This window comes from Daktulosphaira vitifoliae, unplaced genomic scaffold (assembly GCF_025091365.1).
Source record: "Daktulosphaira vitifoliae isolate Bord-2020 unplaced genomic scaffold, ASM2509136v1 Scaffold_2, whole genome shotgun sequence".
Classification (NCBI taxonomy): Eukaryota; Metazoa; Arthropoda; class Insecta; order Hemiptera; family Phylloxeridae; genus Daktulosphaira; species Daktulosphaira vitifoliae.
Genome location: NW_026099573.1, coordinates 1,605,637 through 1,626,203, shown reverse-complemented (window position 1 = coordinate 1,626,203; position 20,567 = coordinate 1,605,637). Strand labels below are relative to the sequence as shown.

The window sequence follows — 20,567 nt, the reverse complement described above, 5'->3', positions numbered from 1 at the left end:
TAAAATATGGATAAATAAGAATTATTAATAGGTTAACACTATAGAAGTAATCGTAAACATTTTTTAAAGGTTAAGCTATATTAGTACTAATAATTCCATTACATCCAATGACCAAGAGGTCACAATTTTATCTCATCTTACAACCGTTTCAATATTATTAACTTATCTACAGTCAATATTTTCATAATTACGAATTTGTAAGTATCAAGATAAAAGTTTTCCAGTAGTCGTAAAATGCCAACATTTTATTCATTACTACTATGTGTATGGGTTAAATTAAAGAAACTTAATAAAAAAAAAATTGCATTTTATTAAATTTTTACTTTCGTAAGTCTTAAAATGACGTTAAAGCGTTAAAAAATTGTTTAGTTTTATTACATTAATTGATCAGTAATTTTTTTTTAATAAGGAAAACAATATGGATCAAATTTCGGACAAAGAAAGCGACGAAATCCTTAATAAGAATATAAATATACAAAGTGATACTAAACTTATCTATGACTTATGAAGAATTTTTTATTAAAAAATTAATTATTTTAGGTGTTACAAATCGTTTATTGCATATGTTAACCGTGGATAGAGAAGAAAGAGTACTTGCTGCTACTAAATTTTCTCTTCAACAATTATCAGAAACTCATTCCAAACATGTTATTCAATATATGATACATTATAAATTACAAAACTCTGTAAGTAATTAAATTAGAGATGCCATTTAGGGTTAGACAATTGCAACTGATACACTTGCCTTTGTTTAGCATTTAGTTAATTCTTGAAGTTACATATTTCATGATATAACATTTATCAATATCAGTCAGATTCTTTAATTATGTTCCCATACATCTTTCTTTTATTTAAGCGTGGAGGATATGAGAGATTGTGTCAAGTGGAAGTTTAGGATAAGGGTGGCTGATCCCAAGTAGTTGGAATTAAAGCGAGGAAGAAAAAAAAAAGACATCTTTCATTTAATTACCAAGACAGTTTGACTTCCCAAAAAATATATGATGTATTTTAAAAATGTTCTTGATAAAAAAAAAAAAATATGAAAGCAATTTTCTCATCATAATCAAGTTGGAAACTAAATTTTGTCAATTTTTAGCTAATTTGTATAAGTTTCCAAGTTTGGAAATGGTCTCCTAAATTTAAATTTGAAAGTATAAATTTGCATCTAAAAATATTTGTTTTAAAATTTTAGTTAAGTGTAGTTGAAACTAAAACTTTATTATCAGCTATGAAGGTTATTTGTGAAAATCACTTAAATGAATTTGATACAGAATTGATCGATAAAATTGTTCAATTTGCTAAAAATGAAATGATCAAGTCTTCGGATTCCCAGTTTCCAGCTTCTGATATCCTTATTACTTTAGACAGAGAAAAATCTGAGCAGGTATACAAAATTAAAATATTTTAATTTTATATTTAATTGTTTGTATAGGTTTAGTTATTATTTTCTTAAAACAATTTTAATACTATTAAAAAATTATAATTTTTTAGCGTAATTAACTTGTTTTCAGCTGCATCTGTTTTATCTAATAATACAGAGTATATCTATTCCATTATTTATTATTACTTTTTTTTTTTATATTAACATAAAATTTAAAAACTATGAAATAGAAATTATAACTATTTGAAAAATTCAAATTAACTACTTTTTTTGCAATAAGAATTAGTCCATTTCTATTGTAATCTATTATCTTGTGAAACCCAAGTTTCAAAATTTAACTAGAAAGAGTAAATAAACTAATAAGCCAGTTTTATTAGACATTAATTTAATAAACAAAAAACCTCATAAGAAAATACATTAAAATGTTTATAATTCAATAAGTTCTTATCCTTAAGTCCTTAAATTTTTTTTTAGAAAAGGATAAAGATATGACTTAAGAAATTTCAAAATAAAAATGTTATCTTATTAGTGAAAAATAATAAAAAATATTCTTTTAATTTAGTCCAACACTAAAAGTTATTTAAAAAAAAATAAGGCAAAATATTTGTTGGATCAAAAATTATTAAAGCTTTCAGAAACATAGGGAGGCACCTTGTATATTAAAAATTACTTAATTTGAAAGAATTTTTAGGTATAGCACTAATTATAACTATTATTTTTAGATAATAGAAAATCTTATGGACTGTTTACAAGATGGAATACCTCCTCATTGTTCAATAATTTATTCTCTTGGACATCTTGCTTCAAATAATCCTCTAAAATTTATTAATTTTGTTGAAAAATTTTTATCCATTATTTGCTCAATTATTAATCTTATCAAATCAGATGCTCATCGCAAAATTTATTCTACAGGTTAGTACTATTTACATAAAATATATTGTAATTTTTAACTAATATTAGGAATAAAACATTAATTTTATGATTTTTTTGTTAATAAATAATTAAATTTATAGCCATTGGACAAGTTTGTGCTTCTGTAATTGAATGTGAATCTACAGATTTCGATAAAGTTAGACAGAAATATTCTGCCCAAGTAGAAAATATTTTCAAAGTTATAAATCATTTATGGTTAATTTCAAGAGATGTAAAAGTTAGTATAAAAATAATCTATTATAATAAAATTGATTTTAGAATTTTTTGATTAATATTTAAGCTTAAATACTTACTAGAAAATTTTTTTCAATTTATAATCAGATGGTTTATTGTAAAATTTTTATTTATAATACTTTAGACATTAACCTTGTTAATGATATACTTTTTTTGAAAATCCAACCAATAACCAAAGGACTCAGGAGACTTAAAAATCATATCAAAATATTTTTCTTTTCAATTTTTAATTGATCTTAAATCTACTAAATAAAATTATAGCATATTTAATGTACTATATGATTAAAAAAAGAAAGACATTCCGATGACTTGATTTTTATGAGAAATCAATCTTTAGTCAAAAATGATGTTATTTTTGGTGGATATTTAATAATTCTTTTTTAATACACATCAAAGTGTGTTTATGTTTGATACGTGGTAAGCTAATGGCTGAATTATCTTCAAAAATCATGTTATTTTTTATAAATATGAAAAATTTATGTTTAAAATACACAATCTAAAAAATACTTCAACTACACTACTCTGGATTCAAACTGTACTTAACTTTATTTTTAATAACATAAAACTAAACTATAATTTTTTCTAAAGTTAAATAGCTTTTAAAGTTTAATATAGTTTTTTTCGAATATTTTTGATAAGTCAGAAACAATTTTAGTTTGAATACTTTTGAGTTTTAATTGAGGTAAAAGTAATTTAATATATTGAGTGTAGGAGAAATATGTATTATAAATATACACAAGTACCCATCTGCTCTATGTATTAACTGTGCTTTATTATTATAATTGTAAATCAATAAGTATTCATCCTAAAAATATTATTTGAAATTTTAAAAATGATTATTTATTTTTATCATTAAAATACAAATAATAAAAAATATTATATTAACATAATCTAAGAATATATAAATTATATGGTTAAAAAGTTAATAAAAGATTTTTTTTCTTTTTTTGTAAGCTCATAATATTAGTCTTATAATATAAATGGAAATTTTACATTCTTTAATATATATATATATATATAATTTTTATTTTTAACTAATATTACCATTATGTAATACTATTAAAAAGAAACTATTATACATAAATATAGTTATAAATTAATCATATACATCATGAAACTTTAATTAAGAAATTTTGTCAAGGAAGAGAGCAGTTTTTTTTTAATTTTATGTAAATTTTTACAGGTTTATGAATGTGTTCTGGAATCATTGAGTTCTATAATAATGTTGCTGAGTAAAGAAATGATTAATAATAATGTTATACAAATTCTTACAAGTATTATGAATTTATATAAAAAATGTTCAGCTGTTGGTTTATCCCGATATTGGATTACTCAATATTTAGCCAGTTTCTTATCAGTAGCATCAGAAAATTTATTAGATCCAGTTGTTGATAATTTATTCTTAATATTAAATGAAATGGTAAATTATTTATAATCATTATGTCATTTTATACATTTTTATCAATTAACATTCCTTTTTAATTTCAAAATTATATTTACAGGTTGTTGTAATACCAGATTATGATTATCCAATGTCAATGAAAAATCATTCTGAAGTTCTAAGATGTTATACTTATTTAGGTGTGTAAAATTATTTGTTAAAATTATCACATATCATTAGTATTTTAATATAAAAAAAAACATAATTTTTAACATTTTTAATATATTAAATGAATAAAAGTAAATGTCACTAAAATATACTTCAAATTCTCAAAAACGAAATCTTTGATCTTTGTTGTTATATAAAGGGAGATTTATTAAGGATAAGACTCAATTTGTTGTAACAATTTAAAATTTTCATAAAGGAAACATATTTTGGATTCAAATAACTCCTCAACAATATATATATATATATATTTAAATACATTTTTTTCATGATGTGACTGAAAAAAATTAAAAAAATTTTTGTTTTATAATTTTGTATGCAATATTTAACTACATAGTGTTTTTTTAAATTAGATAGTATAGTCTTTACAAAAATTGAAAAACTTTCCAAGAAAATAAGTATTTTATCCTTAATGAATCACTTTGAGTAATATTTAATTGTGTATGTATTTACACATTTTAAATTAATAATTTAATAATATTAAATAATATTTTTTAGGTCAACATTATGGTGGTAAAATTATTGAAATAATAATGAGAGATTTACAATCTAATACGGATCAAGCAAAAATGGGTGCTCTATTAATTGCATCCCATTTATTAAATGCTTCCAACCAAAGTATAAAATCAAAATCTTCTGAAATCATTCCAATTTTATATGAAATGTTAAAATCTAATAGCACATTTCAAGTAAACGAATAAATCTGTTAATAATAATATTAAAAATAATTATATTAAGAAGCATTTAAACTAATTTCTAGATGAAAAATTTACTCGTTAAAATATTTATCTGTTTTGCATATCAAGGGCATTTGTCTGAAAAGGATGATTTTTTCATTGAATTTTTAATTAGAAACATATGTAATTATAGTTCTTCAAACGTGAGTTTTCTTTTTGTATTATTTAATTTTCATTTATAATTTTAATGAATAATTGTAATTTAGATAGCTAAGAATTATAAGTTTTCATTTTTTCTATCAAATTTTTTAAAAAAAACAAAGTCTTTAAATAAATTAATGTGTATAATTAATACATTGTTAAACTACAAATTTCATTTAGGTTTAAAAAAACAAAATTTCTTCCAAACTTTCCTTAAATTTTTTTTATGTAAATAAACATGTCTCTTCTTCTTTTTCCTCGCCTTTATCCCAATTATTTGTGGTTGCCACTCTTATCCTTAACTTCCTAATAATAGTCCTCATATCACATTCAATAACACCCCTCTATCTCCTTTTTGGTTTACCTCTTTTTCTTTCAACATTAATTTCCATAACTATTCTTACAGCTTCTGATTCCTCTCTCCTTATAACATGACCAATAAAGTGGTTCTTATTTTACAAATTTCGTAATTTCTTTTGAGTCGCCTCTCCATTTTTTTCTTTAGTATATAAAAATAATAATCTGAAAAATGAGATCATTTGGAAAAATTTTAATTGAGGGTTCAGGGGTACTCAATGATATGCCACAAGAAGAAAATTTACCTAAAAATATAATTGTGCGTTCTAAAGTTCACAATAATCTTCTCTTAAATGTGAAGTTAAGGATAAGATTGGCCAACCACAAGTAGTTGGGATTAAGACGAGGAAAAATAATATTTATTTATTTATTGTCACTAATGTCCTCATTTCATCTACCTCGTGCTCCCTTTTGACAAACTTGTACATTATGTACTCTGTATTCCTACTTATTCTCAATCTTTTTCCTTCAAGAGCTGATATTCACACCTCAAGCCTTTGATTGATTTTCTCCTATTAACACTAACGTTAGCAAACAACATGCACTCTCCATGGTACTTGCTTTCTTTGTATTTCTTTAGTAATTTCATTCATCACTAAAGAAAATAAGTAATGATTTACAGCAGAGCCTTGGTGCACTCCTACTATAACCTTAAAATCTTCTGTTACTCCGTCCACACTTTTTATCCTGGTACAAGTATCATCATATATATCCTTTGTTATATTAATGTACCATACATTGCTTTTTCTTCTTGTCCCTATACTTTTTTATTAGTTGTCTCCCACAAAAACTTTTCAATCGTGGATCATCCAGACAGAAAACCAAACTAGTTCTTTATTACTATTGTTTCTTATAGATTCATATGTTTTAAATAGTTACATGTAATTTTTATAATTTTTTTTGGTAGCTAGGTTGTGACTGAATTAGAGAGGTAAGTCTTCTCTGAACCCCTAAATTGCGCCATTGATCCTGTGTCTTCAATATAATATGTTTTTAATACAAAAATTTAATTATTATCATTAAGAACTATATTTATATAAAAAAAAAATATTAAAATTAAACATTGTTAATATCATACAGGTATACATATAATAAGGGTCGTCAGATATCATTTAAATATATTGTTAATAGTCAACATAGAAATACATTTTTATTTATAGCATCCAGAAACGAAGAAAACAAATTTTAGAAACTGAAATTTAATGGAACTGTTAATTCTGTTTATGTTCCTTTTAAAAGTGAATTAGTTTTTTATTCTTAGTTTCTTAATTTTAAATAGAAACAGATCCTTGCTTTATTCATACAAAAAGAACTTGTTTATTATTTTTGAAACGAGTTTCTTCCCAACACTGGATATGATAAATTGAAAGTTTACTCATAGGAAAATAGAATGACTGTATACATGTTCTCAAAATACTTACAGGGAAGTATCTGTTAATGGAGACAATATATTTTTATTTACATAAAATCATAAGAATTGTAACTTATTATTTTAAATTGTTAAAACTGATAGGTAAAAATACTAATGAGTTTTTTTGAAATTAATTAAATTATTTAGCTTGAATTTGTTTTATTAATTAATTTTTGTTACCTTTTTTTTGTCTTAATTTTTTTTTATTTTTAGAACAAATATTCTCAAGAAACTGAAGGGCAACAAATAAAACAGACATGTGAAGATGCATTATACATTTTATGTACATCAGTTGATCTTGTTCAAATACTATGTTGGAATAAACTTTTAACTTGTTTTTTAAGCCCAGAATATGATTGTGCTGTATCTTCAATCACTAAATCTTTAGCACATATGGCAACTAAACCACATTTAAGTAAGATTTTTGTAGAATTCTATTCAGAATGAAAACAATAAATTCAGAGTTTAAATATATAAGTTAATGTAATTATGTATATTAAACTTATAATATATAGATATAAGTTACAGATTTTTATTATATTATAGTTTCGTTGTAATGTAATAAAACTTTGAAAAAATAATACATAAAATTTTAAAATATTCAAATATTTAATAAAAACTTTTTATGAATAGAGATAATCTTATTATAACAATCTTACTACATGAAATTATTTTTTTGTTAATTATGAAAATATATTAATTTATCCGCGGCTTTTCAGTAATTTTTTGTGGCTTTTGAGTATAATATTTTTAATATAGTTTTAATTTAATTTTATTTATTAGCCACAAGTGATCAATTTTTATTATATATTAATTTAATTATGATAAAAGATAATGTAATTAGACATAGCTTACATATTGAAATTGTGAGATATTATAACAATTTATGTGTTAAAATTACATTTTATGAAATTTCATAGTTTAATTCTGAATAACATACACTTTTAACTACATCTACTATGAAATTCTCACAGAAAAATTCTATTGAATAGTCTAGTATATCTCAAATAAATTTAAATCCATAAATAAGTATAAATATTTTAGCTTTATTCTTTGTCTATTTTAAATAGATTAATAAATAAATTATTACAGGAGCAATAAGATTTGCTAGAGAAAATGATGTAATTGTACTACGATGTCTTCATCTATTGTGTCAACCATTCAAAGAAAACAGGGGCAATAACATAATACATTTTTTAATGAATTATGGATTTTATGATTTATCTGATGGCGATAAAGAATTTTGGATAAAACATGCTGACATAATATTACATTTTCTTGATAGTAAAATTATTTATTTTATAATATATGATAAATACTATATGTATTTATAAAAAAAATGTATTTAACAAATTTATTTAAGTATCATTGATATTTTCTATAATATTAATTTTTATTTTAGCTACTACTGAAAATAATGATAAAGAATGGGAAATAATATCATTAAGTACACTTAGTATAATTTTAGAAGAAGAAAAAATTGATAAACATTGGTGTCTCCAATTGACAGAAAAAATTTTAGAAGATTTATTAAAAATGTGTGAAAACACTAAAATGCTATCATCATATGAGTTTTTTATTATTAAAATCATTTCTAAAGTGTCTGCATATTATGATAGTAGAGAATTAACTCTAACAAAAAAATTATTAAATCTAATATTCCATTCGCTTTCAAAAATGGCATTTGAAAATACATTTGTATGTTATTTTTTTTTTGAATAATATTATAACTTAAGTTATATTTAGTATACTTAAATTGTCATTATTACTTTTTAGGAACTTTCAGATGCCATTGGTATTATAAGTAGAGTACATACTGAAATTGTAGTAAAGCATTTATTAGATTTCATGGGAATTGAATTAAACAAACAACCAAATAAGTTTTTGGTTCTTATTAGAGATAAAGGAAATGAATTAAATCGTGACAAAATTCGTTTGTCTATTGCCACAATAATACCTAATATAATAGTTAATGGTGAACTTCAAAGTGTCATCAGTACAATGTATGATATTGCTATATTAATCACTCAACAAATAGGTTTATCAAAGGTTTTTAAGAGTTCATTAACTTCTATATAATGTTAAATTATTATAGTGATTTTTTTCTTCAGAATTTAGAAACAAAAAAATCATTAGTTCAATGCCTTGGATATTTTACTGAAATTATGGGTAAAGTGGAAAATAGTGATACAATACCAAATTTAAATATTATACGTGATATTGTTATAAAAATATTGGTTGAACAAATTTCAAACTTCAGTACATTAGTTGATTATATTTATTATGAAGTACTATGCTCTTTTATGTAAGTTATTATTTAAAAATATAATACTTCATAAATTTATGATATTAAACTATTTTACATAGAAAACCTGTCGCAGATATTGAACCAATTGATTTAGGCACAAGATCATTGATTTTAACAAACTGTGTTACAAAAATATTTCAGTTATCATCTTTGGAAATAGATACTAGAGATGAAAAACAAATTTTATTGACCTTAAATCATTTATGTAAATAATTAAAAGTATTTTTGACAGGCACATATCCAGGAATCTTAGAGTTTGTACTATTTCTGAAATCTTAGTAATAAGATCATTTATAACGAAATTTTGACAAAGCCAATAATAGAAAACTACTTGACAAAGATTATCAGTTTTTTACCATCACTTTCATATATGGGAATTATAATACTTTGCTTATTTTATTTGATAGTCAGTTGGTAGGATGGTCTGGGAGTCACTATTGATTTTTATATTTTTTTTTAAGAGATTTTGTTTGATATTTGTCTAACATAATATTTTTTATTATGATATACTTCATAATAATTTATAATTATTTTAAAACATATGGTGGCATGACTTACTTTTGTTTAAATATCCACATACCGTATCAAATCTAAAAATTATAATAAATATTTTAACAGACAATATTCTTTTTGTTTCTTTTCCGCTCTAAATCAGGTTTGTGTGCCTCATTAACTATAAAAAAAAAAAGTTATTTATAACACTTTTATATGACTTCAGGTAATGTCATTGATAAATTAATCATAATCAGAAGTGGTTCATATGAAGTTATAGATGAACTTGTTAAATATTTAGATCCTTATATCATTTCAAAAAATATTTATCAAAGATTTATTGCTAGTCAAATACTTCAAAACATTTTAAATTGCTATTACAATCATAGTAATTATCAAATGACAAAGGTTTAATTTATTTAATTTTTTTACTGATAGCTATTTGTGAATAATGTTAATGTAATAAATTATAGCTGCCTCAATGTTTGAATTCACCGGCTCCTTTATTCGCTCAATTATGTATAAGGTTGGGTGATCCAGATGAAAAAATAAGAATAAATATTTCAAAATGTTTAGAAGTTTCGTTAAAAATTACAGCTGTCTACAAAGGCACTTTTACTGAAATATATATTAAAGACTCTAAATTCATTGATAAAATTATGAGTGAAAACAATCCCAATTCATATGATATGCTATTTGAGGTATTGTTTATAGATTTTTTTATTTGAAAATTGATTAAGTACTTTTATCTAGTATTTTTTTAGACCATTAAAAAAATATTGAATCCAGCAGACTTATCATTATTTGCGAAGTGTTTGATTGATGGTTTAAGTGATTATGAAGAAGAATGTCAGTTAAAGACAAGCGAGATACTAATTATATTATTTCCATTAATTGCACAACTTATACCTCAAAAATCGTTTAATGAAATCTTGGGTGAGGCTAAAACAATTTAATTGTACTTGATAGTATTTATTATTATTACACCTTCCCTTGCCCCTTACTGGTTCCCTCAACTTTAATAAGGTTTCATCAAGTTGACAGCTGGTGTAAAAATCTTGTCAAATCATTGTAAGGTAGAGTCAACATCAAACAACTCGAATAGAGGCTAAGGGGATGATGATAATTATTATTAGGGTTTGTTAATGATATATTTTTGATATCGATATCGTACATAATCTCAACAATATTATATTGAAAAAAAAGTATTATATTTAAAAATTAAATTTAATATTTAAATGTTTTAACCATTTTTTTTATTGAAAATAATATTGTTGTTATAAAAATCAGACTATGACATATCAATCAAATCAGATAATGATACTAATATCAGAAAAGTATAGTTAAGAAGAAATAAGTTTTTTTTTGTTACTAGACTTTATCATTATAAATTGGCTATATTAAATGGATGAATTAGTGTTTTTTTGAATAATACTATTACAGTTTAAGTGTTTTGGTTTTAAATAAGAGAAAAAATGTATTAGTGCCATTTATATTTTTTTATTGCTTTAAATCATAACTTAAAACAATTTTTCTTCTATTCAAAACTAAAATTTAAACTTTTATAAAATCAAACATCATTGTCATCTAATAAGGATTTTTTTTAGGATGGCTTAATAACTTTATTTTACTTTCCAGTTCAAGTTTCAACCAGTTTTTGATGTATATTATCTAAATATGAAATTTCTTTATTTAATTCTCTTTATACCTTACTTTGTTCTTGTTTTGTTAAAGTAAAAATAACAACACATAATAAAAAACCTAATCTAAGAATATAATTTTGTATCAATAAATATCATTATTGTCTTATCTCAATTCTATATTTCATAATATAATTTAATACAAAAAATATTTACAAGATTATCACAAACTATTTTTGGTCTAATATAAAATAATATATATTTTATAACATAATAACCAAAATTCAAACAGTTTTTTGTATAATTTTTTTTTCCATTATCGCAATATTTCAAAAATAATCATTATTGTAGAGAAAAGGAAAAAAGTCAGTGAGATTTTGATATTAAATTGAAATATTGATATCTTTGAAGAACCCTATATAAAAAATGACTAAAATTAAAACAAAGAATTACTGACATAAAAAAAATGTTTATAGTGCTATAATAAGTCAATAGTCTATAATGTTGTATATAACTATGAAGATGGGTGTTACAGAAACAAATTTTTAAAATTCTTCCAATCCCAAGTTCTGATTATTAATATTTCATTAAAAAATGGGAATTAAAAAAAAATAAATCTTTTTGCAAAAGATTTTACTAAAATTTACAAAAAACTTGTTTTACTCACTTATCTCTTAAATTGCACGAACATAAAATTTTTATATTTTAAATTAAAAATATTTAATTTATTTTTAGAATATTTATTTAAAAAAATTGACAATGACAATGAAACTATCAAGTCATGTAATATTCAAGCACTGAATACTTTTGGTAAATACAACAAATCAGAATTTTTGGAATTGCTTATCAACCAAAGCCTTCCGTATAATACGTGAGTGTACATTATTTGTAATTGATAATACTTAAATATTCTCTTAAAAATATTTTTAAAAAAATTTAGAAAAAATTTATTTGTTATTGCCATATTGTGTACTTAGTTCAAAACTATTGTATTTCATGAAGCATTTTTACTAGAATTGTTTAAACATTGGTAAACTTTACTGTTTGTTTATAATGATTCTGAAAAAAAAAATGTTTTTTTTAACAGTTAATAGATCTAAGTGTATATTAAATTATTTATAAAAAAAAAACTAGTTACAATAATTTCATTTTTATACTGATATTAATTTTTTAACAAACCCAACCATAATTGAACCTATTATTATAACCAATAGGTACAGTACTGTACTATATTTGTGTATTGGTCATTATAATTAATATCCAAATACATTTATTGGTAATGGAAATAAACTTGACCAACCTATCTTTCTGGTGATATATTTTTAATTAAACTGAGTTAAACAGGAACTAAGTTATACTAATTTATATTTTTATGAAGACTTGAATCAGGCCTATTTTTAAGGTGGAGTTAAATTTTCTGTTTTTATTTATAAAATTATTTCAATGTTATCCGCTCTACCGAAGACACAGTAATTTACTTCTTAATTATTGATTGGAGCTTGGAGTCTCGTCAATTCTAAATACCACAGTTCTTGTCCAATTTACTTTGGTCCTCAACATAAAAATTTTTATGGATATAACTCGCCTTTATTTTGAAGAATACAACTTTGTAATTAATTTTGATTACACTCATCCTAATAATCCTAATAATCCACCATATCTTAAAAAACTGATTTTATCATAAGTTGATTTATTATTATCCTACTATATTTTTGTTTGTTTTTCTTTTTGTACATTAAATTATTATTTTCTTTAAATATGTAATATTAAATAAACTGTACTTGAGTCTTAACTGGCGTTTATTCAAATAAAAAAATAAATAATATTATATTTTTCCTTTATTTTTGGCCAACCACAAGTAGTTAGGATTAAGGCGAGGAAGAAGAAGATATTTTTGTTTAATTATTATTTTAATAATATATTGTACTGCATTTTGTTTAGGACTGTGTGTACCATTTGGCAAAACTTAGGAAAACAAGATATAAATACTCAAATTATTGATACACTCTTAGAGTTTGTGACATTAACGCCATTATACGATAACTCTTCAAAAAAGTTTCTTAATAAACCAATTGCTTCTCTCATTCCAGTTGCAGTAAGCAAAAAAAAAAATTATATTTTGTGAAAAATTATAACTGCTAGTTACTATTTTGTATCAGGCTCTCAGTGGTTTAAACGAAATTTTAAAACAGTATCCATACGATTGTGCTATACAATCATTTCCCGATTTATTTAACATTACATTTCTCACACTTGCTGCTTTGATAAATGTGGGATCTCCAATAAGAGGATCAAACAAAAATGTATTTACTTCATACAAAGAAGTTTATGATATAAACCCTGCAAAGTAATATGAATATAGTGTTAACTGTATTAAATTTTTTAAATAAAAAATTATTTTTTTATTTTTTAGAATTGCTCATGAAACACTGTATAACTTATTGAAATCAATCAGTTTAAACGAATGTTCTGAAAATGTAATGAATGCCATAACTTGTTTAGAAACAACTGTTGATACAATAATGCATAAATTAGCGCCATGCATTATCAAGTAAAATAAAATTTGAGTTTTCAACGTTCAAATTTTAATAGTATAAATGATATAATAAATTTTTTCATAGAGGCTTGGTTGAAAGTCATCCAAAATTGATCTCAAAAATAATTAACAATTTTGATAAAAACGTAAGCAGTACTCTTGAATGTCAAAGAATTGCTATTGTAGTGCTATGTTTATGTGTAAGTAAAATTTCTATTGAATATTTAAATAAATTTACTAACAAAATAATTATTTTTAGTGTGCAGAAGCCATGTCAAGTGATACAAAACACACTAATAGTCTCATTAATGTCTTCTTAAAATGTTTAAGTGATACGTCCTATGTTGTACGTAAATATTGTTTAAAAGGTCTAACTGTTATATGTCAGCACCATCAACTTAAGGTAAACTTATTGCAAAAATGAAAAAAGCCACTATAATATTTGAATTTATAAAAATCAGGTTGGCAAAAAATAAATAAATAAATAAAAATTCTTCTTCTAAGGCATCTTTAAAGACTATTAAAATCAATTGCTGCAACAAATTCTTTGTTTTTCCCTGTCAATTGACACTTTCTCCTCATTCTTCACCACAATGATTCCTCATTCTGTGTGCCTGCCGTTTTCTGGGTATTCCTCTAGGGTGTTTTGTATTTAGTGTCCATTTTATTATGTTTCCCAGTATTCCTTCAGATCTCCAAACATGACCATCTTTATAATATTGATTTCTCTAAATAACCTACTCTACTCTTTATTTGTCCTAATTTCAAATTCATCTTCCTTTTTTTTCGGTCCAAAAGTTTTCTGAAGTATTTTTTTTTTTAAAGTGCCTAATAAAATCTCATCCATTTTTGTTGTTGCCCACATTTCATATGCGTTTTATTAATAGTTTGTACAATGTTATCTTGGATCTTTTGATAGTATATTGATTTGAACAGTGTTGAGTGTAAAGTAGAATCTATTTGTTGCTATCAAACTTTTCCTATTTCATCATGACTTCATTACAATTGCCAGCTATTGGTTATCACTAAATTTAATGCCTTCCTCTTTACTAAGAACTTGTTTCACCACTGACTCTATAGCAATATTCAACAAAGCCACTAACAAAGTGTCTCCTTGTCTAAGACCTGTCATTACTGGGAATTCATTTGAGTATGGTCCTTCAAAACCTACCTTGCATTTATAGCCTTATATGCACACTATATTATATATAACAGTTTCATCTATAGTCAGTTTACCTTCCATGATCCTCTCTTGTATACTCCAATAATTACTTTAATAAATGATTATAACCTGTTTTTTTAAGTGTTCAGAAACTACTATATCATTTTCATTTTTCCATTTTTAGCATTTATATTTCTTGTATCATTGGTTTGTCCTATAATTCTTCAACTATGGTCCTATTTTCTGGTTAATTCTTTTCTATTTTTGTAATTCTTTGTTTTCCCATAGTTCTTAGCTATTCTTATAATTATTTTTGCCTGTATGTTTACTTGCTAGATTTTCTTTTTGTTTTTGTTACTTGAATTTTGTAAAAAGGTTTTTTTGCAATTTTCATCAAACTAAATTTTCCTCTTTTGACACTTAATGTGTTTCCCAATATTCTTTCTAATTTATCTTTGATTACTAGGGTCACTCTCTCTCAGATGTTTTTTATGTTTACTTTCTGTCTATTTTTTTGTTTATGAGCAGCATTTCTTCATTTAGTCATTCCTGATATAACTTTATTACATTATTTTTCAGTATATCTCCTTTAATTCTTTTTTTCCTGTATATCATCTCTGTTTTTTCACTGACGTTCTAAAATCTGGTAAGAGTATTTTAACTCTAAGTGGTCAGATATTGCACTGCAACCTCTCATGCTTCTTACATCTATGACGTTTGACTTTATTCATGTATTTACAAGTACATGGTCTATTTGGTTCGTTATCCTACTGTACAGTGATATCTATGCCTGTTTATGGATATTCTTATGTAAGAATATTACATATAACCTTATACTACTTATAACCCTATTTTTGTGTGACACAAATGTAATAAACATACTACCATTTTCATTTGTTTCTCTGTATAGAATTTCTTTCCCAATTTTTGATCTCTATATTGTCTCTTTGGCTATTTTTGCGTTGAAATCTCCTATTATTATTTTTGGTTTCCAGTTCGGTAGACTATCATATACTATTTCCAACTCATCATTAAAAGCAGTTTTTATGTTATCGTGTTTGTCCTCCATTGGTATATAACAATTAATAATGATTTTGTTGTACCTCCTACATTTAAGCTCCTAGATGTATGAAAGGTCATTTGTTTGAAATTTACTATGCTTGACATAATTTTATTGCTTATTATGATGTTTACTAAATAAAAATTCATATATCATAATTTATTAATCAATAAAAATAATTTATTTGGAAAAAAAAATTGACATAGGAATGATTTCATTAGATATCTTGTATAAAATATACTATAAGAGAATTGAATTTTAAATTCTGTAGTCAGATGAACAATGTCAGTTTATTTTGGATGCATTAATGCAAGGTATAGATGAATATCAAACACAACAAACTGATGTAACATTAGAAGCTCTACGAGGTCTCATTTCATTAATTTCACATTTATCATTAGAACAATTTGAAAAACACTATGCTGCTTTAACATTTAGAGTAAAACAGTTTTTTGAAAATGTAAGCTTAAAAATTTATAAATTGCTAATTTAAAATTTGAATTTACAAAGATAAATTTAAAACTAAATCTTAGGAGAACAATGAAATGAGATGTACATCTATAAGACTTTATGGAGAACTATGTTCAAATACACACAGTTTTAAGATAGATGTTGACATGTCTCTCCTACATAATAATATTGTGACACTCCTCATGCATCTTTGTGAAAACGACAAAAATATAGTAGAAGTAATTTCATAAAAATTATTAAAAAATTAATCTTTATTTTAAAAGTTTTTATTGTTAATAGGCTTGTAAGTTTGCCTTGAAAAAAGTAAGTGATGTATTACAATCCGAAAAAATTGAAGTCCTATCTGAAAAGTATTTGGTTGAAGATAAAAAAATGAAATATTCAGAATTTTTAACTCATATGTGTAATATTATTGTAAGTTTTATGTACTTTTATTACATTGAGTGTAAAAATAATTTTAATTCTTTATTTTATCACTCATTTAGACTTCAGAATTTGTGTCCCATGTTTCAACATACACTATGATTGGTTTATCTTATACTAAAAGTATATTTCCTGATATTAGAGCAAGTGCTGCTTTATTTGTTGGTAATTTTTTTTATAAATAAAAATTATAGAAATTTAAATATAAATGTTATAAATTAAATTATGTCTTATTATTTAAAACAAAGATTATGAGAATTTAATGGTTTTGATACAAATATTATTATAATAAAATAAAATCCAAAATTGTTAAGTAACCTAGTGATGAAAAAATTTTTAACATCTTTTTAAAAAAAACATACAATTTTATATGATACAAATATTATAAACTTATTAAAATAAGTTTATGATTTTAAATACATTTAACATAGTATTTAAACTAATATTTGTTACTAAATTTAACATAATGATTAAAATATTTTATAAGGTATACTTCACAAATCTAACTTGGATAAATCTTCATTCAACATAATTTCAAGTAAAATGTTGGTACTAACTAATGATCCAAATCCAACTGTTCGTGCTAGTGCTGTAGCTTGTCTTGGAAAATTATACTCTTAAAATTAGCTATTTAAATTTTAAACTGAACTACTGTATTTCATTGAAATATTAAATTCATTAACTATTCATTTTTTAAAGGGCAATTTTTTTAAATTTTCAAAAGTATTGTTGTGTTGTTTATGGTATATAATTGAATTATTTAAACATATTTAATAATTTATTATAATTGTTTGATTTGGTTATATTTTTTTACATGATATTAAATTTTATTAAAGAATTGTTACAAATATTATATATATATATTTTTTTTGTGCTTCAATAGTTTATATAAATGAGTTGTGGTTATAATAATATAAAGTTAATGTTGTGAATCAATATTTTTGATTAAAAGTTTTGTTACTTATTTGTATATTAGTACTGATATCTAGTAATAAAAAAATTGTGATTATTACATTTTTATACTATTGGTAATATTTTTTTTTAAACACCATATTTGTGAATTTCATAATGATTCATTGAAGAAAAATTGTTATATGTTTGGAAATTATTTAATTATAATATAAATACAAAAAAAAATTGTATCAGTTATATTTCATTTTGTATAAATTAATTTACATTAGAGTTCTTCCAACTTTGAAGATTTTTTACAAGAGAAGACTATGACAATATAAATGAAGTATAATAAAAATTAAAGGTTTTGAACAACAATATGGTCTCTTGACTTGTATTTAAAAAAGAATCAACTCAATTTGATCGAAATTTTGTATAATATAAATCAGTGGTTCTCAACGGGGGCGATATCGCCCCCCAGTGGGCGGTGAACTGTCACTGGGGGCATTGAACTAGTTTTGGGTGGTAGAAGGGCGGAAAGCGTGTTCACGCAAAAACGTTGTACATGGTGCAACCTAAAAATAATTCTTACTTGATAATCCATATAATTACTATTAGTTACTAATAGGTACTATATATTGAAAAATGCACAATAACTTATATTTCATTGTTGACAAATTTATTATCTTTATTATTTTAGCGATTGTGCGTGGACATTATATTTTATTATAGGTAACCTATATTAACCAACTTTTTAGTACACCGTTTGATTTGACCCGCGTATGTTGTATTAGTTTTCGTTATTATACTCGTAATATTCAGTCTATTAAAAACGTGTTTTTTATAACAAATTTTCCGTTTCATAAAATTGTATTTTCAAAAAATGTCGGATGCAAAAAGAAAATGCCGTCAATATAATACGACGTATTTAAAGTTCGGATTTATTCCATTGTCATCCAACATGCAGCTTCCAATGTGTTTACTTTGTAACAAAGTGTTTTCCAATGAGGCAATGAAACCATCTCGTTTGTAGGAATATTTGCAAAAAGTTTATCCTGACAAACAGAATAAAGATTTGTCGTTTTTCACAAATATTAGGGACAATTTTCAGAAGGCGCCATCGGTCTCAGGCTTATTCACAGGCTCATCAAAACAATGCGATGATGGTTTGATTGCTTCTTACAATCTATCAAAATTGATTGCAAAATCTGGAAAAACCCATACCATAGGTGAAGAGTTAATACTTCCAGCTGTCAAAGAAACGGTTTTACACTATTTTGCCTCACACAGTGTAATCTAAAAAGTCCCATTAAGCAAAGATACTGTGCGACGGTGAATCGATGAAATGACGGAAAATGTTGAAATTTCATTATGTGAACTTCGAGTAACCACCCAATTTTCACTTCAAGTCGACGAATCAACATTACCGAGTAATGAGGCTTTACTATTGGCATACGTCCGGTTTGTAAAGGAAGAAAAAATCGTTCAAGAAATGCTTTTTGCAAAAACCTTGGTTACTGATACTAAAGGTGAATCTATTTTCAATATAGTCAAAGACTTTTTTAAAGAAAAAAATGTTCCTCTTAAAAACGTTATATCTATTATCACTGATGGAGCACCTGCAATGATAAGACGTCATCGTAGGTCGAATGAATGAAATACCCAGTATTTAAGCTATTCACTGCGTAATTCACAGACAATATTTAGTTGCAAAAAACCTCAGTGACCATTTCTATCAGTCATTACAATATGTCATATCTACTGTGAATAAAATTCGTAGTAATTCGTTGAACAATCGACTATTTACAAAGCTATGTAAAGAAAACGACGCAGAATTCAATCGTTTGCTTTTACACACCGAAGTTCGCTGGCTCTCCAAAGGTGCCTGTCTCAATGGGTTTTGGAACCTTTTCGATTCTGTGCTTGAGTTTCTTGAAGAGAAAGATGTACAGCTCAGAAACAGGTTGATTCTGTTTAAAAGCGATGTTGTTTATATGACCGATTTATTCGCAAAGTTTAATGGCATTAATTTGCAACTGCAAGGTGACGAGCTCAATTTAATAACGTCAAAATCGGTTATTTCTGCATTCCAAAAAATTTGACTTAGTGGAAAACCAATTTTGGTCGCCAAGAGTTCAACCAGTTTCCAGTCTTGCCTGATCTGCACAAAAACAGTGAAATATGTTTCAACAACATACAAGTTTACTATCAACATCTCGAGTCTTTACATATGGACTTTTCAGAACGTTTTAAGGATATTTTGTCGTTGGAAGTTCCTCAATGGGTCATGAATCCTTTTATAAATATTGAGAGAGCAGAGGTACAAATTCAATAAGAACTAATTGAACTTTCAACTAATGAAACATTGAAATCCAGTTCCAATGGTAGTGATCGGCTCACGGAATTTTGGCTTCAAACTAACATAACTCATCATTATCCTGGACTGTGGAGTCTCGTTAAAAAAATTTTAATAACTTTTTCTTCTTCATATCTCGTCAATCGAGGGTTCAGCACTGCAACAGATTTAATTACAAAGAGGAATCGACTCGATATCATGACAAGAGGAGACTTACGACTTATGTTAACGAGTATCGAACCTAATGTCGAAAAACTGGCTAAAAACCACCAAGTTCCATCATGTCACTGAAATGATTTCAGTTAGACATGATGTCTATAAAAAAAATAAAAGCAATATTTTTTATTTGATTATAAAATCTTTTTTTAAAAGCAATATTTTTTCTAAATAAACTAAAAAAATGTATTTATTATTATAAAATAAAATTA

The 20,567-nt window shown here is 24.4% G+C and overlaps 1 protein-coding gene and 1 pseudogene across 3 annotated transcripts; both read left to right on the top strand.

The window, feature by feature from the left end:
- The first annotated feature begins 74 nt into the window (after window positions 1–74).
- Window positions 75–17,921, top strand: LOC126897705 (maestro heat-like repeat-containing protein family member 1). Of its 3 annotated transcripts, none has more exons than XM_050671500.1 (30): window positions 75–197; window positions 410–479; window positions 541–686; window positions 1,193–1,384; window positions 2,104–2,293; window positions 2,395–2,531; window positions 3,732–3,968; window positions 4,051–4,129; window positions 4,653–4,843; window positions 4,915–5,034; window positions 7,014–7,215; window positions 7,893–8,084; window positions 8,203–8,498; window positions 8,577–8,849; window positions 8,912–9,105; window positions 9,168–9,313; window positions 9,827–10,008; window positions 10,074–10,301; window positions 10,365–10,536; window positions 11,976–12,111; window positions 13,182–13,335; window positions 13,400–13,587; window positions 13,654–13,791; window positions 13,862–13,976; window positions 14,036–14,179; window positions 16,270–16,458; window positions 16,532–16,687; window positions 16,749–16,883; window positions 16,955–17,057; window positions 17,380–17,919. In XM_050671500.1, exons 2-30 carry the CDS (start codon window positions 419–421, stop codon window positions 17,511–17,513), a joined length of 4,830 nt encoding a protein of 1,609 aa, XP_050527457.1. In that variant the 5' UTR covers window positions 75–197; window positions 410–418; the 3' UTR covers window positions 17,514–17,919. The 3 variants fall into 3 exon arrangements, with proteins under 3 accessions (XP_050527457.1, XP_050527458.1, XP_050527456.1); XM_050671501.1 differs by lacking the exon at window positions 75–197 and adding an exon at window positions 204–327 and having other exon boundaries at window positions 16,955–17,053; window positions 17,380–17,921; XM_050671499.1 differs by lacking the exon at window positions 75–197 and adding an exon at window positions 204–327.
- Window positions 17,922–18,666: 745 nt separating this feature from the next.
- Window positions 18,667–19,651, top strand: LOC126900081 (zinc finger BED domain-containing protein 5-like; annotated as a pseudogene).
- The last annotated feature ends 916 nt before the right edge of the window (window positions 19,652–20,567 follow it).